Source organism: Corvus brachyrhynchos, unplaced genomic scaffold, assembly GCF_000691975.1.
Source record: "Corvus brachyrhynchos isolate BGI_N302 unplaced genomic scaffold, ASM69197v1 scaffold221, whole genome shotgun sequence".
NCBI lineage: Eukaryota > Metazoa > Chordata > Aves > Passeriformes > Corvidae > Corvus > Corvus brachyrhynchos.
In genome coordinates, this window is record NW_008236622.1 from 2969047 (window position 1) to 2993603 (window position 24557).

The 24557-nt window shown below is 36.1% G+C and overlaps 1 protein-coding gene across 1 annotated transcript in view; it reads left to right on the forward strand.

Moving 5' to 3' along the window:
• Positions 1 to 24557, forward strand: part of ATR (ATR serine/threonine kinase) — a gene marked incomplete at its 5' end in the record, with an annotated part of 38220 nt that continues 13663 nt past the window's right edge. Inside the window, 29 exons of the mRNA XM_017726399.1 lie at positions 1 to 139; positions 1033 to 1176; positions 1717 to 2606; positions 3621 to 3802; positions 5025 to 5219; positions 5439 to 5665; positions 6479 to 6631; positions 6775 to 6973; positions 7572 to 7831; positions 8238 to 8428; positions 8531 to 8631; positions 8944 to 9115; positions 9787 to 9954; positions 10757 to 10951; positions 11293 to 11478; positions 11923 to 12015; positions 13429 to 13559; positions 13751 to 13894; positions 14768 to 14861; positions 15636 to 15761; positions 17225 to 17431; positions 17638 to 17751; positions 18679 to 18794; positions 19610 to 19730; positions 20510 to 20647; positions 21848 to 22055; positions 22555 to 22733; positions 23566 to 23730; positions 24086 to 24177. Coding sequence (XP_017581888.1) covers positions 1 to 139; positions 1033 to 1176; positions 1717 to 2606; positions 3621 to 3802; positions 5025 to 5219; positions 5439 to 5665; positions 6479 to 6631; positions 6775 to 6973; positions 7572 to 7831; positions 8238 to 8428; positions 8531 to 8631; positions 8944 to 9115; positions 9787 to 9954; positions 10757 to 10951; positions 11293 to 11478; positions 11923 to 12015; positions 13429 to 13559; positions 13751 to 13894; positions 14768 to 14861; positions 15636 to 15761; positions 17225 to 17431; positions 17638 to 17751; positions 18679 to 18794; positions 19610 to 19730; positions 20510 to 20647; positions 21848 to 22055; positions 22555 to 22733; positions 23566 to 23730; positions 24086 to 24177 — 5330 coding nt within the window. The remainder of the gene's footprint in view (positions 140 to 1032; positions 1177 to 1716; positions 2607 to 3620; positions 3803 to 5024; positions 5220 to 5438; positions 5666 to 6478; positions 6632 to 6774; positions 6974 to 7571; positions 7832 to 8237; positions 8429 to 8530; positions 8632 to 8943; positions 9116 to 9786; positions 9955 to 10756; positions 10952 to 11292; positions 11479 to 11922; positions 12016 to 13428; positions 13560 to 13750; positions 13895 to 14767; positions 14862 to 15635; positions 15762 to 17224; positions 17432 to 17637; positions 17752 to 18678; positions 18795 to 19609; positions 19731 to 20509; positions 20648 to 21847; positions 22056 to 22554; positions 22734 to 23565; positions 23731 to 24085; positions 24178 to 24557) is intronic.

Below are 24557 nucleotides of genomic sequence, written 5' to 3' on the forward strand. Positions count from 1 at the left end.
TGTACTTTAAAATTGATAACATCAAAATATCATACTTTTTATTTTAGTGCTAGTCCAGAGGAATACAACACAGTTGTGCAGAAACCAAGACAAATACTCTGCCAGTTCATTGACAGAATTCTTACAGATGTAGATGTTGGTAAGCATTAGTTTCCTATAACTTAAAATTGTCTGCTTTATACGTTAAATAATTCCTGCCAAAAATAAAGCCTACAACTCTCATGTTAAGAAAGATTTAGTTGAATACAATACCATTTTTGAATTATTTTTTAATAAAGTCTGTGATGAAGTATTTTCTGTTGTGATGTGAAGTTCCATATGTAAAAAAAAACATAAACACACACACCCCCCAAAGGAGGGGGTGAATGCAGTGCAGGGTTGTATGAATACAAATGCTCACAACGTTGAAAATCAGGACTATCATGTAATGTAATTTTTTATGAGTAACACGGCTTGCAATTGTTACTATTCAGAATTGAAATATTGTCTGAATCTCAGATAGTTTCCTTCTTGTGCTAACTAACAGTGGATAGGATCTGTATGGGATCTGGATAAATCTGATATGATTCAGAGGCCTGTTTCAATGGAGCAGCATTAGATATGTTTAGTGTTTTGTTAAACTTTCTGCTTCAGTAAACTGAATTTAACATTTAAACCCTTTTATTTCCTGGAGGTTTGAAACAATTCTTAGTGTTGTTTCTCTGGCAAGACTGTAAACCTAATGTTAAGTATTTGCTATTCTTCACTCATCACACAGATAGAATTTGAACTGAATGCCAATGCATGTGGGGTTAATAATATTTAATGAGTAATTTATACTTTTCTTCATACAGTTTGGAGTCACATAGAGGGTTTACAATATGCATTAAATTATCTTAATGGATTAAAAACTATACTCCCACTAAATCATTTGGAAGGTTTAATACCATATCGTAGTATTTTATATATATTAAAAAATCTTTTTCATAAGGTGTGAATAAAATTTGATATTGAAATTTGTGATTTAAATACTGTCTTCTTTTTTTTTCAAAGTTGCTTTGGAACTGATTAAGAAATCAGATTCACAGCCAAGTTCTGTGATGTTGCTTGATTTTATTCAACATATCATGAAATCTTCCCCACTTATGTTTGTAAATGTGGATGGAAATCAGGAAGAAACTGAATGCAGTTGCATTGGTGAGTTTGTTGAAAATGTTTATGTTGAAGCTTGGTATTTAAATTTGCAGACAGTGGGATCATCCAAAAGAACAGAAATGGGAAAAAGGCAGATATGTAAGTTCATCATTATAAATTTGTAACTGAATATGATGGTAGAATTTGAATACTGTAAATGGATTAGCATTTGTGATAATGGAAATTTATCAGGAGAGATTTTGACATTATGCATTATCGTTGCACAGATATATTACTATATAGTGTTGATGAGATACGTACTCATTGCCTGAGGTTGTTTTTCTGACAGAGGAAAATGTCTGGAAATACCAGTGTAAAATGTGTGTCTTCCATTCCCAACCCCCATATTCTGCCCCCTCTTTTCCTCTTTTTCAGTGGGGGTCTGCTGAATAAATGTCCCAGTGAAGACTCTGTTTACTGAGCCTACCTGCATTTATCTCAAGGAGTTTAGTTTTAGTGATAAGCAATCTGCTCTCAGGGAGATGCTCAATTGGAGATTTTAGTTTTTATCTTAATAATAAAGATTCTCTTTTATTGTCCTAGAATTTAGTAACTGGATCATAACAAGGCTTCTTCGTATTGCTGCTGCTCCAAACTGCAACACATTGCACAAGAACATTTGTGATGTCATCTGCTCTTTACTTTTTCTGTTTAAGATGAAGAGTTGCTCCATTTTTGAAGCACTAACTAAAGACTTGCTACAGGTTTTTCAAGACTTAATCATCTTGCATGAAAGAGATGCACAGAAACATCTCTGGGGAGATGGACTGGTCTGGCCAGTGACTATAAAGAGATTTTCAAGCAGTATAAGTGAGAAAGTGGGATATTTAAGATTGGCACCATTGCAGCTGATGGGTATGCCCAATATAGAATGTTTGGAAGTTGTATTAATGTCTATTCTGACAGATATTGTTGCAGATATATTTTTTGTAAGACAGGATATTATTCTTTGGGGGATAGGCTGCTCCCTGTTAGAGTATGGGAGTCCAAAAGTTAAAACTTTGGCAATGAAGTTTGTGGTGAAGTTAAATCATTTAGGAGGACCTCCGGAACAGCTGGCCAGTGTTTTCTTCACAGTCTTTTTTGAAATTCTACAATCAGCACTTGAAATGGATACTGAGGAATCAGAACTCTTTGGAGAACCACTCTTACTGATGGTGAGGACATTGCTGCCTTTTGAAGCAGATTCTTACAAAAATATTGAACCTGTCTACTTGAATATGCTGCTAGAGAAGCTCTGCTCATTGTTTGAAGGAGATGTGTTTAGGTGTCTTCAGTCTGAAAAGCTGAAAACTGCTTTTTGCCATATACTGCAGTATTTTCTGGAATTTGTTCCAACTGGCTGTGAATCTGCCATACAAATAAGAAAAGCCCGTATAAGTACCATATGTGGAATTTTTGTGAATGTGCTTGGAACTCAGGAAGAACAAGAGGTAGGTTTATTTTAAAAACTGAATTTATTGTGTGAATAGATCATACACAAAAACTTATACCTATGCAAAGAAGAAAACCTAGGAAATGCTATTTTTAATTGCATGTTTAGGTTGATACAACTTTTTTTCTCAACTGTTTCACATGTTTGTACAGGTCAGAGTTCTTGAATCTGCTGGATGTAGCTGGACTCTTACGTTTTTCAGATCTATTAAACTGTTCATAAGCTATGCAGGCACAACTGTCTGTCCATAATCATAATATAAAATTGGAATAAGGCCCAGAGTACACTCATATGAGGGCAGCTTTGCAAGTAGTTTCCATTCATTTGAGATGCTCTTATTTTCCAACCATATGCTTTTAGTCATGTTTGTTAGGGACAGGTAGACAGAAAGTTTGAATTAAAATAGAGTCAGAGAATGGTTTGGGTTGGAGGGGACCTTTAAAGGCCACTTAGTCCAACTCCCTGCAGTTAGCAGGGATAGCTTCAACTAGATTAGGGTTCAGAGCCCCACCCAACCTGACCTTTAGTGCTTTCAGGGATGGCGCATCTACCACCTCTCTGGGGAACATGTGCCAGTGTCACCACCCTAATAATAAAAAACTTCTTCCTGATGTTCAACCTAAATAAACCCTGTTTTAGTTAAAAACCATAACAAGGTGTTGAAAATGAGATGTTGATATGCTGAGTGTTCCCTCTATTCCATACATTCATCTGCATATCCTTCCTGTTTGTTAAACTTTGTGTGTCTGTTTGATGGCTTTGGTAGCAAGGTTTTATGGCAGGAACTGGGAAACAGCTGTACAAGCTGCATCCTCTCTGGTAGCAAGAGAGGAAACTTCATTGCTCTTAAGAGTTTTCATCCTGTAATTAAGTTTTTTGAATGGAAAGGTTTTTAAGAACATTTTTACCATAATATTTTGCAATTTCATATTTTAAATCAGAGGCAATAATATCACATCTTATAGTGAGGCAGAGCATACATCATGGTACCTCTGTTGTTTGTCCATCCCAGTATCTGGTGAGTCCACTTTATACAGCATTAAAAGCACAAACAGAAGAAATCTTTCAGGAGCTCCATCAGAACCAGCTGGAGAGCTCTGATACTGATGGGTGGAGCAGCAGCAGTGATGAAGTTCCAGAGAAAAGACGACGACTGAGCCTATCCACAAAGCATCCAAAGAAATCACCTCTAATGTATGACACTTACTCAGTAACTACTTTTATAGTAATTTGGCTATTGAATAATACATGACAACTTCTTGAGGCAATTTCTTCGTAACAGCCAGGTAGAAAGATCTTCTGGGGAAAAAAACCTAAAGGATATTTTGAGGGATCAAAATCTACTGGTGATTTTTAAGCCAAACTTTATTAAAGAGATTCTGTTTCTAATGTGTTCAGTGAAAATTATTTTCATTTTTTCACACTGAAAACAAAAGCTGAGAGCATCCATAGTGTGACAGAATTGTATGTGGCTGTGCTGTTACACTGGATGTACTTAAAGCAGGTCTAGCTAAGTCAAGTTGTGCTCAGATGAACAAAACCAGTTCTCTCAGCCTCTGCTTGTGCAGTGCTCCCTGATTATCTTGTACTTGTGCCAGCAGTTGATCTCTTTCTTGTCTTTGGGCACTCAAAATTGGCTCAGGCATGCTGCACTCCAGGTGTGGGCTTGTGATCAGCCTTTACGCTTGAGAACAGCCCGGTATGGAGTTCACCTTCTTTGAAACAAGGTCATGCTGCTCTAATATTGCACTTTTACACAAGCCTGCCAGGTCATTTTCTCCAAAGCTGCCTGTTAGTTAGTCAGCTCTCAGTCTATTCTGTTACATCAGGGTTTTTTTGCCAGTTGCAGGACTTGTCATACAGACCTTCATGAAGTTCTTGTCAGCCTAGTTTTCTAGACAATTGAAGTCTTCTGAAAAAGCAGCTCACTTTTCTCCACAGAGCTGCCTGTCTCATTGTAGAAAGGAATTGAGCGTGTGATTCACCTGTGGTAAATACATGTTGGCTGTTTCCAGTCACCTTCTTGTCCCTCATGCAGGTAGAAATGAGTTCAAGGAAGACTTTTTCCATAATCTTGCCAGGGACTGAGGTTAGACTGACAGGCCTATAGTTCCTTGGATCCTCGTTTTTTGCCTTTGTCAAAGATGGGTGTAATGTTTGCCTTTTATGGTTACCAAGACCTTCCAAGGATTGTAGAGTTATATGTTTATAGCCTTTCAGATCAGTCTGATATGAATCATGCTTAAATTCAGAGTTAGAATCTTTTCCTTCCAAAGAACACATTTAAGCTAAAGCTTCATTTGGTATTTTCCTAATCCTATATTAAATATGGATTACCTCTGGTTTTGCTATGATGATTTTATCTTTTCTGAAAGAAAGTATGTGTTGGAAAATAATTAATATGGTCAAATTACAGACTTAGCCCTGTAAACATGAAACTGAAGAGTCCTCTATGGAATGCCATCACTAAGAAAGCTGCATCCTTAACATCTCTCCTTGAGGAAGAAGTTCTGCCAGTGGATGTTCTTCAGACTGTTGAAGGGATCGCTGTAATTCTGCGATTGGCTGCTCTGTGCATAGTTCATTGTTCTCCCCCAACAAATTCCACCAGGTAAGGGTACCAAGGGGAAACTGTGAGACCAAGAGTTTCTTGTAACTCATTATGATTCGTGTAGATTACTTTAATGCTTGTCTGTGTAGCAGGATAAGTATTGGATAAGTCCTATATGTTTTGAAGAAGTACATTTTCATAGTAACTTGGCTTACAAGCAGTTAATATTAAATGTTGTTTGTGGCATTTGTTGCATTGATGTGATTTCTGTTTTAACAGTAAAGAGCATGGAGTGTCTCAACTGTGTAACTCTGATACGTGTAAGAATACTCCAAGCTCTTCAGATTCAATGGTGAATATACAGTTCAAGTGGATTTCCTCTGATTTTACCACAAGAGTAGTGAAAGTCTGCAGAAACCTGTTAGAGGCTGCTACACAGATTGTCAATCTAGAACAAGTGGTTGACAGAATAGTAAAAATTTTTGATGCTTTGCTGTATGCGCAAGGTAAGAAACCCTTTAAACTAAGATGTCTTGTATTTTGTAAATTAGGAATTCATCTGACTGTTTTAAGTCTGTTTTGGTGGAGGTACTTGAAATTATGAATCTCGTGCTAGTATTCCAACTCTTTTCAAAAAAGGTTAAATTTAAAAAATAGCATTATTTTTTGTTTAGAGACCTTCATTTGCCTTCCTTTTTGAACATTATTTACTTCTTTTTATCTGTACTTTTACTGATTTTTATCTGATCAAGAGAATACATGGGGATAGTGAAAATAAATAAAAAAGGAACAAACTTCCAGCAGCTTTCTTTTAAAGACACACAGAGGCAGCATCCCTTACTATCTTTGTTCCTCTCAATGATTTCAAAGCTTGTGACCAGCTTTAGCAAGCATGGCATGCATGGTACCAAAAACATTGAGTACTTCCATGCTTTTTTAAAAGTAACTAGTAGGATGGAATACAGACTCAGTTACCAAGATTAAAATATTACTATGAGTTCAGCTTACCAGACACCCCAAAGTCCACCTGAGAGTCTTCGCATAAATCCAGAAATACCAAAGTTATATTCATTCTGCTGCTCATGTGTTGCGTTCTGTCATCTGTTTAATGAGATTTTTAGGTTATTCTGATTTAGCACTGCATGATTTAATTTACATGTCTGAAAAATAGGATATCAACATGTGGGAATAGTGATGCTCATATTTGTTGATAGAAAATGTAACATTTCGTAGCAAATTAGGAACATAAAATGTTTTATAAACCTTACAGAGCTGAAAAAGTATATTTTTGTTGTTGTTTTGCTGGCTTTTTCCCCTAGTGAAAATTCCACTGAGTGATCAGATTCTTGATGACTTATGTGGATTGCTGTCTCTGCCCTGGATTTACAGCCATCCGGATGATTCTTCTTTTAAGCCATCTATTTTGGGGTTTGGTCCTCTAGTTTTGAGTCAAAAAACTGCACAGAGTTTCTGTAAGTATGTTAAAGTTTATAAAGCCTAGTTCCACTTTGGAATGATTGTTCTGAAGTAAAATTATTTTATTAGCCTTCTTATGATGATTGATGATATTAAAAGTTTAAATCAAGTAATTATTTACTTTGTTTTTTCTCTTTAGCACCCCGAACTCAGTCACACTGTGTATTCCTTCTATCTCTCTTCCCAAGAAACATTCATCTGGATTGGAGAAAAGCAATTTATCACTGGGCACTACAAAGTCCCCATGAAGTAATTCGGGCTACTTGTGTTAAAGGATTCTCTCTCCTGCTTCATCCACCAAGTGTGCAGACCTGCAGCGTGATTCCCAAAGCTCTTTTGTATGTATTAATGCAGCTTTTCTGCCTTTGTGCAAGAAGAAAAATGGGCAAATAATAAATGTAGTATAAGCACAAAAATAAATGTTCCTCCAAAATTTGCTAGATCTTAATTTCAGAAATCATCAGATATCAACAGGATAGGTGCATATCATGATGTCTGTATGACAGAATAGTGTTCACTTACGATGTCAGTATACAAGTTCCTTTGCTAGCTGAAGACCCCCAAATTAAGGGTCTTTAAATTAGGGGGGGAAAGGAGATACCTTTGTCAGTGAAATTCATGTCGTATTTGTCCATATGTCTCTTAAAATCTTTGCAGTTTCTCTGCTTTTTGTATATGTGTCTTGGTGTCTTCTGTCCTTTTGCGTTAGTCTTCACTTTCTTCTTTACAGCATGCTAGCCTCACCATGCCCAGTGCTACTTCAAACATTTAACAGAACTTGAGAGTGATCTGAAAAGGACAAAGATGATTTAGTGAGACATCCTTAAGCTGTCCTGATAGTACTGTCAGTATAGTTAGAGAACTCAGACAGTGTAGAAAAACAATTTTCTAGGTAAATGATCTATTAAAGTGATTTCATTTTTGTTTCCGTTTCAGAAATCAAATCAGAGATGAGTCTGACCTAGTCAAGGAGGCTTGTGCTGCTATAGTTGGGAAGTTATCTTGTTGTCTTTCTGGTCCATTCCATGTACGATCTTCCTTAGCAGACTCTGCTATTAAGGATGTTACTCATGATATTTTGTGTAGCAGCCTTACTGTGACTTCTGCTCATGGAAAAACCTCTTCTGTGCAAGCCTGTGTTTTCAAGCCATTTCTCCTTCTCCTTGAAAGCAAAGCACCCAGTTCAGTAAAGCTAGGTATGTGGCTTTATCTTTAGTAACATTTTATGCTTCCGTCTGAGGTACTAAGTCACTATTCCTGTACCTTTCTCCATTCCTTTTATTCTGTATTGGGTTTTAATAGTTCTATTGGTGCTCGAAGTTTTGTATTTCAGTTGGTATCACTGCTGATATTTAATGTTGTTAGTGATATTCTTTTTAAACTACCCTGGCTTAAATTTGATTTATAGCTATATCTAAAACTATAATACTTGATAAAATCTGAATTTTAAATAGCTTCTCTGATTTCACAATATTTATTCTTTTGGTGAAAAAATATAGTATGCTTTATTGCTTGTTTGCGTCAGTGTTTTGTGCACTTAGGTAGATTTCGAAAAATAATTAAAAATATGTTTTCTTTTCCTCTTCCAACCATGCCACCCAGCATTTATAGAAAATATACCTCATCTTTGCAAACACCTGGATTTTAATACTGATGAGTCCAGTGTGAAGACTCTCGTTGGGTCTTTATTAAATCTAATGGAAGATCCAGACAAAGATGTACGAGTGGCTTTCAGTGACTGCATAAAGAACATAATAGAATCCTTAGACTCTGAAGAAGGATTCATAAAAGAGGTGAATTCACGTTTATTTTTGAGTTTTATTCCTAACTTACTATGGTTTTTGTTTTACTAGTGTCAAACACTAAAAATATTTTTTTGTTTTCCTGTGTACCAGCTGTTTGTTTCAAGGATGAAAGAAGCCTACACAAATGCCAAAATATCAAGAAATAATGAGCTTAAAGATACCTTGATTCTCACAACAGGAGATATTGGAAGGTATTTTTGAGAGTATCTTGAAAATTGCCGAGTCAGTTTGTGATACAAAGTAACCTTTACTTCAAGTGTAAGATTAAATTACTTTTTTTGAAGTCAGCTTTTGCCCCAACTCCATTGCAACTGTACAGAGCTGTTGATTCCTATGGAACATTCCTCATTTTCTTCTGCCCTGTCATAGGATGTACAGATAAGCCATGCAAATACAACCATGACTCATTTTGCATGATGGCAATAGCATGCTCTTTAATTATTTCATTAATGCAACAATTCAGTTTTCCTTTTTAATTCTTTTTCTTCTGCTTACTTTGTAAGGGCATCCAAAGGAGATTTGGTACCATTTGCCCTCTTGCATTTGTTGCACTGTTTGTTGTCCAAGTCAGCTTCAGTGGCCGGAGCAGCTTACACAGAAATCCGGGCCCTGGCAGCAGCCAAGGCCATAAAACTGCAGGCTTTCTTCAGTCAGTACAAGAAGCCTATCTGTCAGGTAAAAAGAGTTGCTGGTTTAGAAAGTGCATGTATTTGGGTTCTTTGTGTGTATATTGAAAATGGAATTAAAGGTCAAAATTGCAGTATTGCTCAAGGTGAAATAGGATGAGAAAGAAATTATTTTAAGAAAAAAATCCTACAAACATTCAGGAAGGAATGAGAAATCTTTGACTTTGTCATGATCTCCCCTCAATAGTGTTGCTTCTCTATTTTATTCCCTAGATGCTAGAATTTCTACCCTAGATGCTTCATTCAGAAATAGAAGATCTCTCATTATGTAGTACAGTTGCTGCAAGACACTATGTTTTAAGATTGGAATTGAAGTCAGCATTTCACAGGCATAATTATGCTGTGATTGATTGAGGGGTTTTGTTATGGCCACTACCTAAAGACAAAAAGTTCTGTTTAAAAGAAAATTGTCAAAAGCAGACTTTCCTAATTCTGAATATATTTTTAGTAATGAAATATTTGAATCCAGGGTGGCAAAACTGAATGTAATTATTAAGTGGATGATAAGCCAGTTCTGTTGCAAAGTAATAATCATAGATCCATGTGCAATAAATAAGAGATAAAAACAGATGCATAGAAAGACCAGTGAAACTCTTGCGTTTAATTTTAGGGAGTGAACAAGGGCAAAATATTACTAAATACCTATTTCTCCATGCTTAGTTTCTAGTGGAATCCCTGCACTCCAGCCAGATGGTGGTGTTGAATGCTCCATGCCAAGGCAATGAGCTGCAGAAAGAAACAGCTGCTCACCAGAGAGAAATGGCTCTGGACATGTTATCTGAGATTGCCAGTGTATTTGATTTTCCAGATCTAAATCGCTTTCTCTCAGTAAGTTGGTCAGTCCTTTTGCTATTCCGTGTTTGTGCTTGTGAATTTCAGTTTTAATCCACACTTTCTCTTGGGAATGCTACGACTGAGAGCTGAAATGCAGAGGAGCAGTTTTATCAAGAAGTTAGAGGGATGGCTACAGTGCCAATTCAAGTATGACAGATAAGGAGCTAAAGTTTAGAATACTCATTAAGTATGTCTGTATTAATGATTTAGTGCACTTGGAGGCATCCTTTGTAAGGCATGATTTTTGCATGGTGTCAGCTTTCTTATTTCAAAAGAAGAAAGCTGCCATTCTGTGGATACGGCTCTGGTTAGATATCTGGTTAGATAACTCTTTCACTGGAAGCCTAAGTAGCTTGAGAATCGTACTTGTGTTTTGTTTGTTGGTAGATGGGAGATGCACAAATGTTAAGTCAGCAGTGCTTTAGCTGAGTCATAGGCTGGGCGAGTGGTGTTGTGTGTGGGAATGTTGGCTTTTTGGTTTGTTTTGGGGTGTTTTTAAGATTTCCTTTTGTGGAGAATCTGGATGGACACAAAAAATGATAGCTCATTTTTTGTTAATGTTTCTTAGTATTGTTTCTTAGATGAAGCAGCTCCTAAAGTAATTAGTTTTATCTTTATTTTTACTAGGTATTTTCATCTTATTAAAGTTTTTCTTTATTCATACCTGTGGTCATACTTATGACCAGACACATGTGTTGTGGTACTGGCACAAGCAGAACTAAGCCTAACCCTGGGGTTTTGGAGGGTTTGTTGGTTTGTTTGCCTTTTCCATTAAGTGTTGTTCTTAATTTACCAGCGGACCCTGCAAGTTTTGCTTCCTGACCTTGCAGCCAAGGCCAGTCCTGCAGCCTCCACACTTATCAGAACCATAGCAAAGCAATTGAATGTGAACCGAAGAGAGATTTTAATCAATAACTTCAAATATATCTTCTCTCATTTGGTCTGTTCCTGCACTAAGGATGAGCTTGAGCGGGCACTTCATTACCTCAAGGTAAATTGGTATTTGCTCTATTACACCTGCAAATTAGGAGCAACAGTTGATGCATAATGAGCTTTCTGCTTTAAGTTAAGATATTGCAAAGCATAGGCTGGGAAATTGTATATGCAGAAGTTTTGTTCTTGTTATTTATAATCAGTTCTGTTGGCTCTGAGGAATGTTTCTAAGATATTTTATGAACTTAGCAAATTCTAAAAACTTTGTTTGTCTGACACTGAGCTGATCAGAAGCTTTTCCTTTGATTCCTATAACAAATCAACCGGAGCCCAGTGCTTCCTGTCTCTCAGTGCTCTAATTACATTGTGATTAAATAAAGACTTTGTGTTTGACTGTAGAATGAGACCGAGATAGAGCTGGGCAGCTTGCTGAGACAGGACTACCAGGGTCTGCATAATGAATTATTGCTGCGGATTGGAGAGCACTATCAGCAAGTCTTCAATGGTTTGTCCATATTGGCTTCATTTGCCTCTCATGATGATCCCTATCAGGGACCTAGGGAAATAACCTCACCAGAACAAATGGTAAGGACATCAAAATATTCATATTCAGTTTTTTCAATAATTTCTTTTTGGCCATTGTGAGAGTGAAGGCAATTTGCAATTCTCTGAACATCACTTATTTCAGGCAAAAAGTGGAAGAAAGGCTGGAATTTCCTATTAAGTGTTCCTATAATAGGGAGATCCATACCAAATACGCATGAAACCAAATCAAAACAAAAAGTGCCCAAACAAAGCAACAGCGCACACACAAATCCTAAGATCCTACAAAACAGCCGTAACCACAGCCTAACAGAGATGTCTGTCATTAACACTGATGTTTCTTAAGTAGCAGTGTATGTATTTGGGATTCTTCTCTTATTTATTTCAGAATTAGCATTTCATACCTGCTTTTTAATTTCTTAGGCTTTGGAATGTGTAAATTGTAAGATCGTTTGGGTTTTTAGCTTTTGTTTTTCCTCTCCACAGGCTGATTATCTGCAACCTAAATTGCTTGGTATCTTGGCTTTTTTTAACATGCAGTTACTGAGTTCCAGTGTTGGCATTGAGGATAAAAAAATGGTGTGTAAACTTAATTCTGAATATTAAAAGAAAAGTAAGCAAGGACTGTTTTAATATTCCAGACTTACTTGTGTGATCATGCAACTGTCATGGAAGTCTCAAAGATACTAAGGTTCCAAAATGGTTCTTTAAAACTGATGGTCTCACTGTGGGTAGGACTTCTGTGTAAGCTCAAAAGTTTTTGATATGTTTCTTTAATGGTCAGGTAGTGTATTACATATTTCAGTCAAACGTGGTGTATGCAACAAGTCAGTCAACCAGGAATTATAGGGGGGAAATCCAAGTGTATGATTTTTAATGTGTGAAACAAACAACAGTGGGAGAATGAGGGAATATGGGAGAAAACTGGAATTACTGCATGGGGTTATATAAGGACACCAAAGGGTAAAGGTAAAGAAAAAAAGATGGAAATCCAAGAGAAACTGGATTTCATTAGTTTTGGTTCTCACAGAACAGCTCGTTTCAGCTTTGCAGTAGAGAGCATTTAGAGAAATTAGAGCTCACAGCTTGAGACAAACTGAAAATTCTGCTGAGGCAGTGCTTCTAACCACAAGACTGGCCTTTCAGCCACCTCACAGAGAGAGTGTAGATGATTTCTGCAGGAAGTTTTCAGTGCTAGAATGTATATAACCTTTACATTGATAGACTGCATTTTCTCTGGTGTTTTTTTGCTTTTCGTGTTAAAATGTTCTCATTTTCGTAGCCTCATTTCTTCATGCTTTCTGAATTTCTTAATTTGTATAGCATTTCTTTTGCTTCATCTGCTATTGTTTCTATCTTTTCTTCTGGTTTTTTATTCTTGGTGAGTTTCCCCTTGCATGACCTTTTCTCAAGCTCAGGTTTATTCCTGTGTAACAGATCTCTCATGCTGGACATTTTACTACCTTGTTTGGTGTAGTGTTACTGTGACTGAAATATCTCCTGCATCTTAGTATTTCTCTTCTGTCTTTCATTGACAGCTGAGCTATTACGTGTTCCCTGATGCTTGCCAGTCACTTCTGTGAGCAGTTGTATGTCAACTCCGTTGGGGTTTTCTTGGTTTGGTTTTTCTTTTAAATGCAAGTTTTTTTATTTCCTCTATATTTCCTAAGCCTTCTCTTTTCAGCTTGGGATATATAGTTTATCATGTCTTATAACAATCATCTATAATCATTAACTCCTTTGGTGTCCACAGTTCTTCCCTCATCTGTCAACAGCCTAAATAATGTGGGGTTTTGTTACAATCTTGCCATTAGAGATTCCCTTTCACTCTCTGTTTTCTAAACCCAGATTATTTATTAAAACATCAAACTGATTTTGATGTCTTAGAGTATGATTTCTTAAGCAAGGGTAGGCTGATTTTAATAGAAAATGTGACCTATACATGTTCTCCTGAGTATCTAATACACTAAAATGACTTTCATCTATGTCTAGGCTTTAAATAGCCTGAGGTCTTTAATGACACTCATGGGTCCCAAACACGTCAGTTCGGTCAGAGTGAAGATGATGACCACGCTGAGAACAGCTCTGAGATACAAGGATGACTTCCCAGAACTGTGTTGCAGGTGAACTGATGGTGTGCCCAAACAGTGGCATCCCTGCTATTTCTGTCCTTTAATATATTTTGCTTTGTTCTGGACAGTAATCTAAACCACAGTGCTGAAATAGCTTAAAATGCTTCTCACGACTCACCTGAAATGTTTTCTGCAGAGAAGAATCATTGATTACTCTTGTTTTGTTGTCTTTTCTTGTTTAGAGCCTGGGATTGTTTTGTTCGAAGTCTGGACCATTCCTATCTTGGCTCCTTGCTCAGCCATGTGATAGTAGTGTTATTGCCCCTCATACATATCCAACCCAAGGAAACCACAGCAATATTCCACTTCCTCATAGTGGAGAACAGGTACTGTACAAAATAATTTCAGTTATATGGATTAAATCCTGCAACAGGAATTGGGATAACCCTAAATTCAAGTCATCCAGCAATGAGATGAGAAAACTTGTTTTTCTGCTAAATCGTTGTTATTGTATAAAATTCCCCCTTCTCTAAATTGTGTTGAGATCTTGAAATGTGACAAGTGATAGCCCCATCTGAAAAGGTGTTTTTATATTGTCCTTATAAAAAGATATTATGCTGTGGCCAAGTTGAAACCCATTCAGACACTTAACCCTGCCAGGTTTTCTTGAGTGGTTTTTTTTCCTGCTGGTCTGGAAAATGACTTCCCTCTACAGAATAATGATGATTGTTAACAGTTGCTCTAAGATAGAGAGAAGTGTACACAATTGGAAATGGGAGGAAATGAGTTCTCTGTTTTCTTTAATAATTAGAGGTATAATTATGAAGTACACAGATTATTATGTTGAGTAAGATTTCACGCATTCCCTTCAAATGGTCACACCAACTGAAAACAAAATCAAAGTTTAATACAAAATACTTCTAATTCTCATGACTTAACCTTTTTGAGGATAAGGTTGAGCCATAATTCTTTTTCATCTTATATTTTGTGGCTTGAAAGTATGTTTGGGGTTTTTTTAGGAATGTTGATACTTAATGTCTTGATTACTTCTGTTGCATTTTCATTTTTCTTGCATTGTATCATAACAACAGTTTTCAAAATAAAAGGTAGCAGTAGGAATAATAAGGCTCTTGTAGAAGGCCATAGTAGCAGTATTGAAAGAGATTTCTTCATTGCTTTCTTTTGATGTGTTTTTAACGTTTTTCTGATTCAACTAATGTTTGCCATATTCTTTGCAATATTTTTTTGATAACTATTAGGGATGCAGTACGAGACTTCCTACATGAAATATATTTTCTGCCTGACCTTCCTGAACTAAAAGAAGTTCAGGTTGTCCTTCAGGAATATAGAAAGGTACAGCTTCTTTTATTTATTTGGTTGGCTTTAATGCATCAAATGAATTTGATGCATTCCTCCACGGAATTCCACGTGAATTCTTCCACGGCTGAGGAAAACATGTAAAGTTTATTGTTAAGTGGAAATAGTATTTATCTGCCTCCACCACAAAACAGGTTTGCAGGAGTAGTTTAAGCAGGTTCTGATTCTTGTTTAGGAATGAAATATACTCATGTTCAACATTCTTGTTTCTGTAGCATCTCCTGAACGCTGGCTTTTCATCTCTTTTGTGACAGATTATAAGATGAGAAGTCAGCAGTTTTAGCTATGGCAATAATTATGTTACAAGAGAAGCTGCTTTCCATTTGATCCCTTTTCCATGTTCACTTTACAGGGAGCAAAGTTTTTCTCTTCTTAAGAGTACCCTATGGTCTATTTCATTTGTTCGCCCTCAGAATGATTAGGTAACAGATGGGAAGTAAAAATTATTTTGTAGGAATGAGGCAACAAAAGTAGAAATTAATTTGGTTTTAGATAGACTTAAAACAAAGCATTTTCTTCTGATTTTATAATTTTTATTTATGCCATCATTATGTTTACCTAAAAGTGAAATATAGCACCTTTTTGAGGAAAATATTTTAAAAAATAGGTCAGAAGACAATGGTATGTGTATATAGGTGAGAATGTAGGCAAAAAGAGAGTTGTTTCCATGTGTTCTTACCTGTGTTCTTTGACATGCTGTTCAGTCATATTCCTGTTATATTTAACTTGAACTTCTTATGTCATGTTCAGGAATCCTCCAAAAGCACAGACTTGCAGACAGCCCTGCAGCTGTCTATGAGAGCTATTCAGCATGAGAATGTGGATGTTCGTATTCATGCACTTACCAGCTTGAAAGAAACATTGTATAGAAACCAGGTATAGAAAACCACCTTCAGTAGAACTAAAAATAAATTGAATTAGCATCTGGACCAAAAGTCTAAAACTCCTTATTGTTGCAGGGCATTCACTTGAACTGGGTTATTCTCCTCAGTTTATTAAGCTGTTTCTTCATAAAATGGGGAAAATGGATTCTTTTTCATGACACCTCATGTAGGTGGACTTTCAAATCCATCAAATCTTTGTGATGCTGATTCAGCAAGGCTAGTGTACTTTTTTTTTTTCCAACTCTGAGGAAAGATGTATCTAAGAACTCCATTTTAACAATCTGTTTTGTGGGCTAATTGTCTGTTTAGGACATGTATGGCTTTTACATCAGGAATCTAACTCATAAAAGCAAATGTGTGCATGTGTGTGTAATATCTGAAAGAATTAAGATGTGTTTGACCACCTCACACTTCTTTTTTTTTTCCTCTTCCTTCTTTGTCTTCCACCGTCAAAAATTTGAATCCATTGATCATATTCAAATAAATTTTATAGCCATGTACATGCTGAAGACGCTGCTTTACCATTTGTGTTGTTGTTAGCCCAGAGGGTGTATGTGACCCATTAGAAAAAGTAATAAATCTGTGCCTGTAACCTTAGTAGTTACAAGATTGTGGAACACTCTTTAGCCAGAAATTTAAAAAAAAATTCTAGCTAAAAGAACAAACGATCATTGTGCATATTCCTGGCCAACCAGTTATTCTTGCAGCTCAGGTCAGCAAAATCCTGCCATGTCTTGCTTAGTTAGAAGTTTAGCAAAATAATTGAGGCAAATCAAACTTAATTAGTTCCACAGCTTGTGGAACTATTTGCTCAATGTTGGCTGTGGTTTCAGTTTTCATTAAGCGTAACAACGACAAACATCTTGCTTTTTTTCTGTATTTGGACTAAATGTGAAACTAAGGAATAAAAGCTGAGCCAAAACAAAAAAGAAAGGACATCCAGTTAAAATGATGGGCATTGATCAAAGGACTTGAAACCCTAGGCTTTGTAGGACTTGAGAGTGAAGAAATGTCCAAGAAATGGCAAATAATAAGAATACAAATTGTCGGGAACAAATGGCAGCAAACCCAGAAGGTATGACAACAGCTGCATGAGAGAAATTGGGAGGAAGTATTGGAACACAAAAGAAAAGGGATAATTAAGTGAAAAAGATAATGTAGAAGAGAGGTTCTTGGTAAGACAAAGAAAGAAAATTAAGTTAGTAGAGAGGTGTATGATAATGAAATACAATATTGGCCATGACAGCATTATTAACTGAGGCCCAAATCCCTCATTCATTTGTTTAGTCCTTCCTAGGGGGAGAAGCAGATTAGTGCAATTGGACTATAGTTACAACCTGAAGTCATGGCTAAATGAAATTGGAAGTGAGTCACAGACTGAAAATTTCTGAGCTTGTTTACCATAAACATGGTTGTAGAAAACCTCAACTTTGTTGTTGTTATTCAACTTCCTAGGAAAAATTGATCAAGTATGTCACAGACAGTGAAACTGTGGAACCATTCATCTCCCAGCTGGTAACAGTGCTTCTCATTGGCTGCCAGGATGCAAATTCCCAAGCTCGACTGCTCTGTGGAGAATGTTTAGGTGAACTGGGAGCCATAGATCCTGGCAGGCTCGATTTTTCAACAAGTGAAACTCAAGGAAAACACTTTACATTTGTGGTAAGAAGCATTGCAGTAGTGTTTTGTTTAGCATTAGGTGTCTTCTAAAAGTCCTTGAGTGGAGGGAGCCTCTTATCTCTAGACCCTTTGAAAATCGGTACTTGCTGTCTCACCTAAAACAGTTTAAAGTTAAGCTTCCAAATGATTATTTAAAGATCCAGCTATTACTCTGTTTTAATAAAACTGGCATTCTGTTTGTGGTTGAGGCTGGAGTGGAGGATCCAAGTTTTGCCTATGGATTATTAATGGAACTGACCAGAGCATTCCTTGCTTATGCTGATAATGTTCGTGCTCAGGATTCTGCAGCATATGCAATTCAGGTAAGATGCGTGGTTAGCTCCTACTTTTATTTCACAGATTATTTTCTGTAACACTGAACTTAAAATTGTGCAATATAAACGTTCATTTTGAAGTACATGTTTTAAGTATTTGAAACTTCATCCTGTACAGCTTTAAATGACAAGGTACTCTTAAAATTCTGGGGAGCTGTCAAATATAGGTTTGTTTGCTTTTGTGTCGCAATATTTTAGGAGACATTTGATGTTTTAGAGGTAGCTAGCAGTCCATACATAGGGATTCAAGGAGTAATCCTGAGAGTGACTTAGAATTAGTTCAGGTTCCACAAGCAGAAATGAGAAGCAGTGAGTATTCATTCCTAAGGTAGTTTCTGCTTGCACTTTTAAGAAGCAATTGAGAGGGAGCCTACCCTTATTTTCAAACTCTTAAGTCTTTTGTGCTGGCTTGATTTAGTGGATGGGGGGTTTTGGTGTCTTTTTGTTGTTCTTGCTGTTATTGATGTTTAATAACTTTGTGAAAACTTCAGGACAGGTCATTAATCTAGGAGAAAATAGGTGGCCCTATGTAGTCAGTAGGATAAGAATTTTATTAGCATATGCACAAGGTTGTGCACTTCCTGCACAAGGAGGAATTAGACTAAATTATAGTCCTGGTTTATTGGCAGAGATGAAGACTATGATACAATGTGGTCCAAACACCAACTGGAGAATCTGGGGAATCAGCAGTTGAAATCAAAACTGCCTAGTGTAGTAACAGGGGATTAACAATGTTGGATCACAGTTTTGCAGTTACAATTTCTGAATTAAGCATTCCATAACTGCTCTCTCATTACTTATCGTGGAATCATTCAGGTGCAAAAAGACTTCTAAGATCATATACATGGGGTTTTGTACTGTGGTATGAAAATTGTCATGGCTAACTTGGTGATGTTGTAAACCATGCCTTTTCAGGAGTTACTGTCCATCTATGACTGTAGAGAGACAAACACTGACTGCCCTGGCTCCAGGCTTTGGAGGAGGTTTCCTGAGCATGTGCAGGAGATCTTGGAACCTCACTTAAACACACGGTATATGACAGCTTAAGCAATGTCTTTTCATAACATATCTAAATGCTTTTCTCTCCAGGCCAGTATTAACTTCATATGGTTTTGTATTGTCACTCTTCTGGGAAGAGTGATACGCATATATACAAAATTCAAAGAAGGTCTTTCTACAAAAAGCTGAATTAGCACTTACTTGGAAGTAATTCTCTCTAAATCAAACAAGCAAAACTTGGAGCTCATACTTTGCCCAGGTCTGCCTGTTTGTCCCTAGAGCACTGGCTTATATGATGTTTTGAAGCTTTTGTTTGTTTTCTTTCCCCTGTACTCAAGTCTATTAACATTCCATTACTGCTACCTTCTATCAAGTAGGAGGAGCTCAGTGAGTTTTAATTTGACTTCTTCTTCACATTATTTTTATCATTACTTCAACCAAATGAAACTTCAAATTATGTTTGTGTCTTAATTTGAAATATTCAGTTTCCTTTCTATTTCCTCATGAAGACAGTCATGCTCACCTGTGATAAGCTTTACCTTTTTTAGAAAACATACTTTCTGGCCTTTCCAACTGCATTTCTTAAAACTGATACAAATAGCACGTTAAAATATACTTACAAGCAACCTAACAAATTATGAGAATTTTTATTTCATATTTCATTTTAATAAGCTCTAGAATAAAATATGTTGATTACCAAAAGTAGGTTTTTAAATTCTATTTCTAAAGATTCAAAGATGGAACTTAATACTGTTCCAGTGAGGGAATTTAATAACTAACAATGTGCTCTTGTTTATTATATTAAATAAAAAGTTAGTTTTATTAAATGGATATTTTAAAATTACAGGTACAAGAGTTATCAGAAGGCTGTAAATTGGTCTAAGGTGAAGAAGCCAATTTACTTAAGCAAATTAGGTGATAATTTTGCAGAATGGTCAGCAACTTGGGCAGGTTATCTTATAACAAAGGTAAGAGAATAAATCTTTCTTTAATGCTCCTTGCAACACAGTTCTTGAACCTTATTTCAGTTTCTGCAGGTCAGGGATAGATGGGAGAATATGGCTGTTTGAAGCTAAAAGCCAAGGAAACTTGCCTTTGTCCAGAGACTCTTGTGAAACTGAGTGCACTGACAAATGCTTGTGAAAAGTATCTGAAATGCTTCTGGATTTACCTTTTCAGTTTCGGAAAGATTTCCCTGTAGCTCCATAATCCCAGCAAATAAAAAGTACTTATATCTTCTTTTTCTTTTCCCTTTCCAATATCTAAGTGACCGACCAAAAATGTCACTTCCAAATCAACCAGTGTAAGAAGCGAATTAAATTGCAGTAGCTCAGTAACTACACTGTCCTCTTTCAGACAGAGAAGAGTTTAATGTCTTAATAATTTCCTACTTTCTACAGGCTTTTAAGGGCAGAAGAGAGGCTGAGTGTAGTGGTAGACTCAGCCTTAAGGTTGTTTTTCTATGGCCAGTGCAAGTTCACAATGGTGTAAAAAACATGGAAAAGTGGAAATGTAAGCAGTGCTTACCTGTCTTTTGTGCTATCAGCAGTTGCTACCTGTAATAGCAGCTACCATCTGGCATCCCTGTTGCAGATTTAAGTCTGATGAACCTTCTGTAGGAGACAAGTATCTTAAAATTACTGGGTGGACTAGAATTTGTGTTCGTCAACAAAAGGAAATCTATTAAGTGTTCAGGCATTTGCACTTTTGTAATGATGCTTTTCCTGGAAATAATATTTTTCTATAGGTACGACATGATCTTGCCAGAAAAGTTTTTGATTGCTGCAGTATTATGATGAAAAATGACTATAAAGTGACAATTTATCTCCTTCCACACATCCTTGTCTATGTTTTGTTGGGATGCAGTCAAGAGGATCAACAAGAGGTGAGATGTATAAGATGGTAATGTTTTTCACAGGAATGGTCAGGAGCTGTTCTTCCTAAGAGCTGCCCAGCTCTGCAGTATTATATAGACCTACATGAATAAATTGTTTAGGTGTTAAACTCCTTTTTGTGTATTAATAATATAAATTTTCTGACAGGATTTTGAATATACTCATACAAGTTTGTGTTGGAACTGCTTTTCTGTGGGTTTCCATCGATTTGTTCAGTTGGGTCTAGGATGAGATATTATGTAGTTAATAATGACTGCAGTAACATCAAGAGCTGGAGTGGTACAAAGAGGAAGTGTGCAACAAAAACAACCAATAAATTGAATTCATATAATTCCAAGAATTCAGGCTTACATTTTTTTCTTCTCTTTTGCATACAATTACAGTTTCAGTGGATAAACTATTTAGCTACCAGATTCATGTGGAGCAGGATTCCTAGATGTGTTGTAGCAAAGCAGGAGCGGGAGAGAAGTCGTCTTGCTTTCCTTCAGTTTGCTTGAGCTGTCAGTGCATGTGCCCATGTGCTGCCATTTTTACTGGGAGCAGCACATCTATGTACAGAGACATGCAAGTTTGCAAGGACTCTTTTGTAAGCATGTCCTGGATGAAACAAAGGAAGTAGAAGATAGTGAAAAGTATAACCTGCATTCAATTAATTTGAAATTTCACAGCTAAAACACCTGTGTTTAAACACTGTGGGTGTGTAGAGGCGTGTGATGATTTTTCTTCTGTGAGCAAGTACATCCACAATAAGCATCTGTTCTGTATGTTAACTCATATTTTGTGGACTAAAACAAACAGAAACAGATATTTTGTCATGTTATTTACCTAAACATAAGCAAAAAAATTCATCTGTGATCTAATAACCACTAGATAACTTTGTTCATACAAAATCTTGAAGTATTGTGTTTGTAGAAGAGGTGCAGTAGCATTTATTGTATCTTGAAACTTAAAGGCTTCCTCCCTGTATGGAACCCCTTGACAACAGCTGCCACTTGGTTTGCCATTTCTTCCTTTTGAGATTATGGGACAACAAGATCATGAAAATAAGCCCCAAATTATTAAAATATACATTTAAAGTATCTAAAATATTCATTTAAAGTATCTGGTATTTTAGTTTGACTTTTGTGTTAATTGCTGTTTCCTACTGTTTTGCTGCTGGTGTGACACTTGTGTCTTTTACCTTTGCGTAGGTTTACATGGAGATCATGGCTGTTCTGAAACACGATGACCAGTCCAGCAGGAGACTTGAAGACAGCACATCTGATCTGAGTCAGCTGAGCACACAGACAGTGTTCTCCATGCTTGATCATCTCACTCAGTGGGCTAGACATAAGTTTCAAATACTCATTGCTGAGAAAAATGCTGGCAAGTGTAGCAAAGACAGAAGTGATCTAAAAAGTGAGTGATGCTTATTTTATTTAAAATGGCATTAACATTATTCAAAGAAGTATTTTATTTATGTTTGCAGCTTTACATTATGACCATTTACAAATGCTGTATTAGTATAATATGTAATCTGTTTTATGGTTTCTTAATATCATACTGTGATTTCCACCCCAAATGCCTTGTTCTGAATGGCTGTTGCAAGAAATACAGATTTAAAATTTGAACAATGAAGTGTTAATTTCTTGATAGTTCTCTAAAAATTCAGTTTAACTGAATATTATATGTAATATTATATATAATATATAATATTCTGTGCTGTATTGCAAGATGTACGAAGTTCACCAGAATTGCTTTAAATAAATTGTTGTTGACAGAAGAGAAAACCATGTTCTTAAATTAGTACAGTTATCTTACTAAACTGTTCCATGAGTTAATTAAATTTTGATGCATAAATTATTCTCATAAATGAAACCTCAATTGACAGACTTTTTAATATGTCTTTTTTCAATAGCATCAAGTGAGGACTATGAAGAATATCAAAATGTGACACGTTTTCTAGACCTTATTCCTCAGGATACACTGGCTGTGGCCTCCTTTCGCTCCAAGGCTTACACAAGGGCTGTGATGCACTTTGAATCATTTATCACAGAGAAGAAACAAAATATTCAGGAACATCTTGGATTTCTTCAGGTTCTGAAGTTCTTTTTGGTTTTTGTTTTTATTTTAAAATGAAAATGTATATGATGAATAAAGCTTGGTCAAATTCTTCATTGTGGTGGGAAGAAGAAAAGATGGATACAAGCATTTAGTCATCTGTGTTTCAGCATATTTAGTACTTTCTCTTGCTTGGCATGCTTTTTATATGAAAAGGAATGAGTAGCTTTCTAGTGTATAGTAAAATCCCGAAAATAATTAAATGTCAGTTTGTTGATAACATTTATTGCTTTGAAGTTGGCTCTGTGCCTTTTGTCAGAAAATACAGCCAACTATAATAACAAAAAAAAAAAAAAAAGCCAAAGCACATTTGAAGAAATTCCAAGTGGCTTATTCTAAAGTAGAAAAAGAGCCAATGCTAAAGGTGTTTCAAATTATATAAATTAGTTTCGAGAAGTAATTTAACCTCTGGGATAATCCTGTTTGTGGTTCCCAATGGTTTATATACCTCAGTGACATTTCAAATTTAAAAAAACTTAGTATGTTGCTTTTTCACCTAAAGTAATCTTCATCTTTATGCTATCAGGTAATAGTAGGATATTTACTTTGCTCTGCATACAGATGGTTTCAGGTAGCTTCATGTAGTACTCTATAGTATGAGAACGTAAGTATTACTGTATTCCAGGCAAAAGTAGGGCTCAACTTTGGAAGGAGCCCAGCAAAACTGACATCTTCCATGAAAGTTTATTGCTACCAAGTCCTACAGGGTAGTGTGTGCTCCATGTTCAAGAAGTTGTGTGATTTTGCACATTATCTATAAAACAAATTATTGGTTTTAATGGCCATGTCCAATTCTGTTTGAATAAAGAAGTTGTATGCTGCTATGCACGAGCCAGATGGAGTGGCTGGGGTGAGCGCCATTCGGAAGGCAGAGCCATCTCTCAAAGAACAAATCCTTGAACATGAAAGTATTGGCTTGTTAAGAGATGCAACAGCCTGCTATGATAGGGCTATCCAACTGGAACCTGATCAGGTAAATAGAAAACTTTTTTTTTTCTTTAAATAAATATAATTATTATTTTTAATCTTATTAGCTCACAGAAGACTAAGGCGAGGAAACCTCTTTAGAATATTTAAGTAAACTAGGAATCTAAGTGTTGTAGCAGCTGCTAAATCATTATTGCTGTTGGAAGTATCTTATGAAGTGAAACAAATCTCTTACTGGATTTTTTGAATGTTCATTTAACTTCTGGTGCAATTAGTTATGCTTTTTTGTATTCTAAAAAGCACCCAAATGGGCATATTTCTTCCTTCAGGCTGCGATGAATTTCATTAATGTGTATATGTGGGGTTTTCATTTGTTGTTTTGGTTTTTTCCCTATTTCTAGATTATTCACTATCATGGTGTAGTGAAGTCCATGTTAGGCCTTGGTCAGTTATCTACTGTAATTACGCAGGTCAATGGAGTGCTTGCAAACAGGTACTGTAAACATCTAATACACATTTTATTTGAATAATATGAAGCTCTGGTATAAATCTCTGTCTCAGTAACTACTTCTGCTCATTATCAAACATTTCAGGCTTATTAAACGTAATTGAATTAGCAGTGTGAAGCTAGAAAAATTTGAGTGTTTTATCTATAAATGATTTATTTCAAGAAGTCTAGAAATTTTTGTAGTTTTTGTCTGCACTCTGAGCAGTGTTGGTATGTGCTTTAATTTCTTAGATAGAATTTTTTCATTGTTTCCCATGTTACTGATTCCATTGGTATTCTGTAGTCTAATAGGTAAATGGATTAAAAGATGGTAGGTTTTGATGTGTACCACAGAAGTGAAATACACTCTTTGGAGATTGCATTTA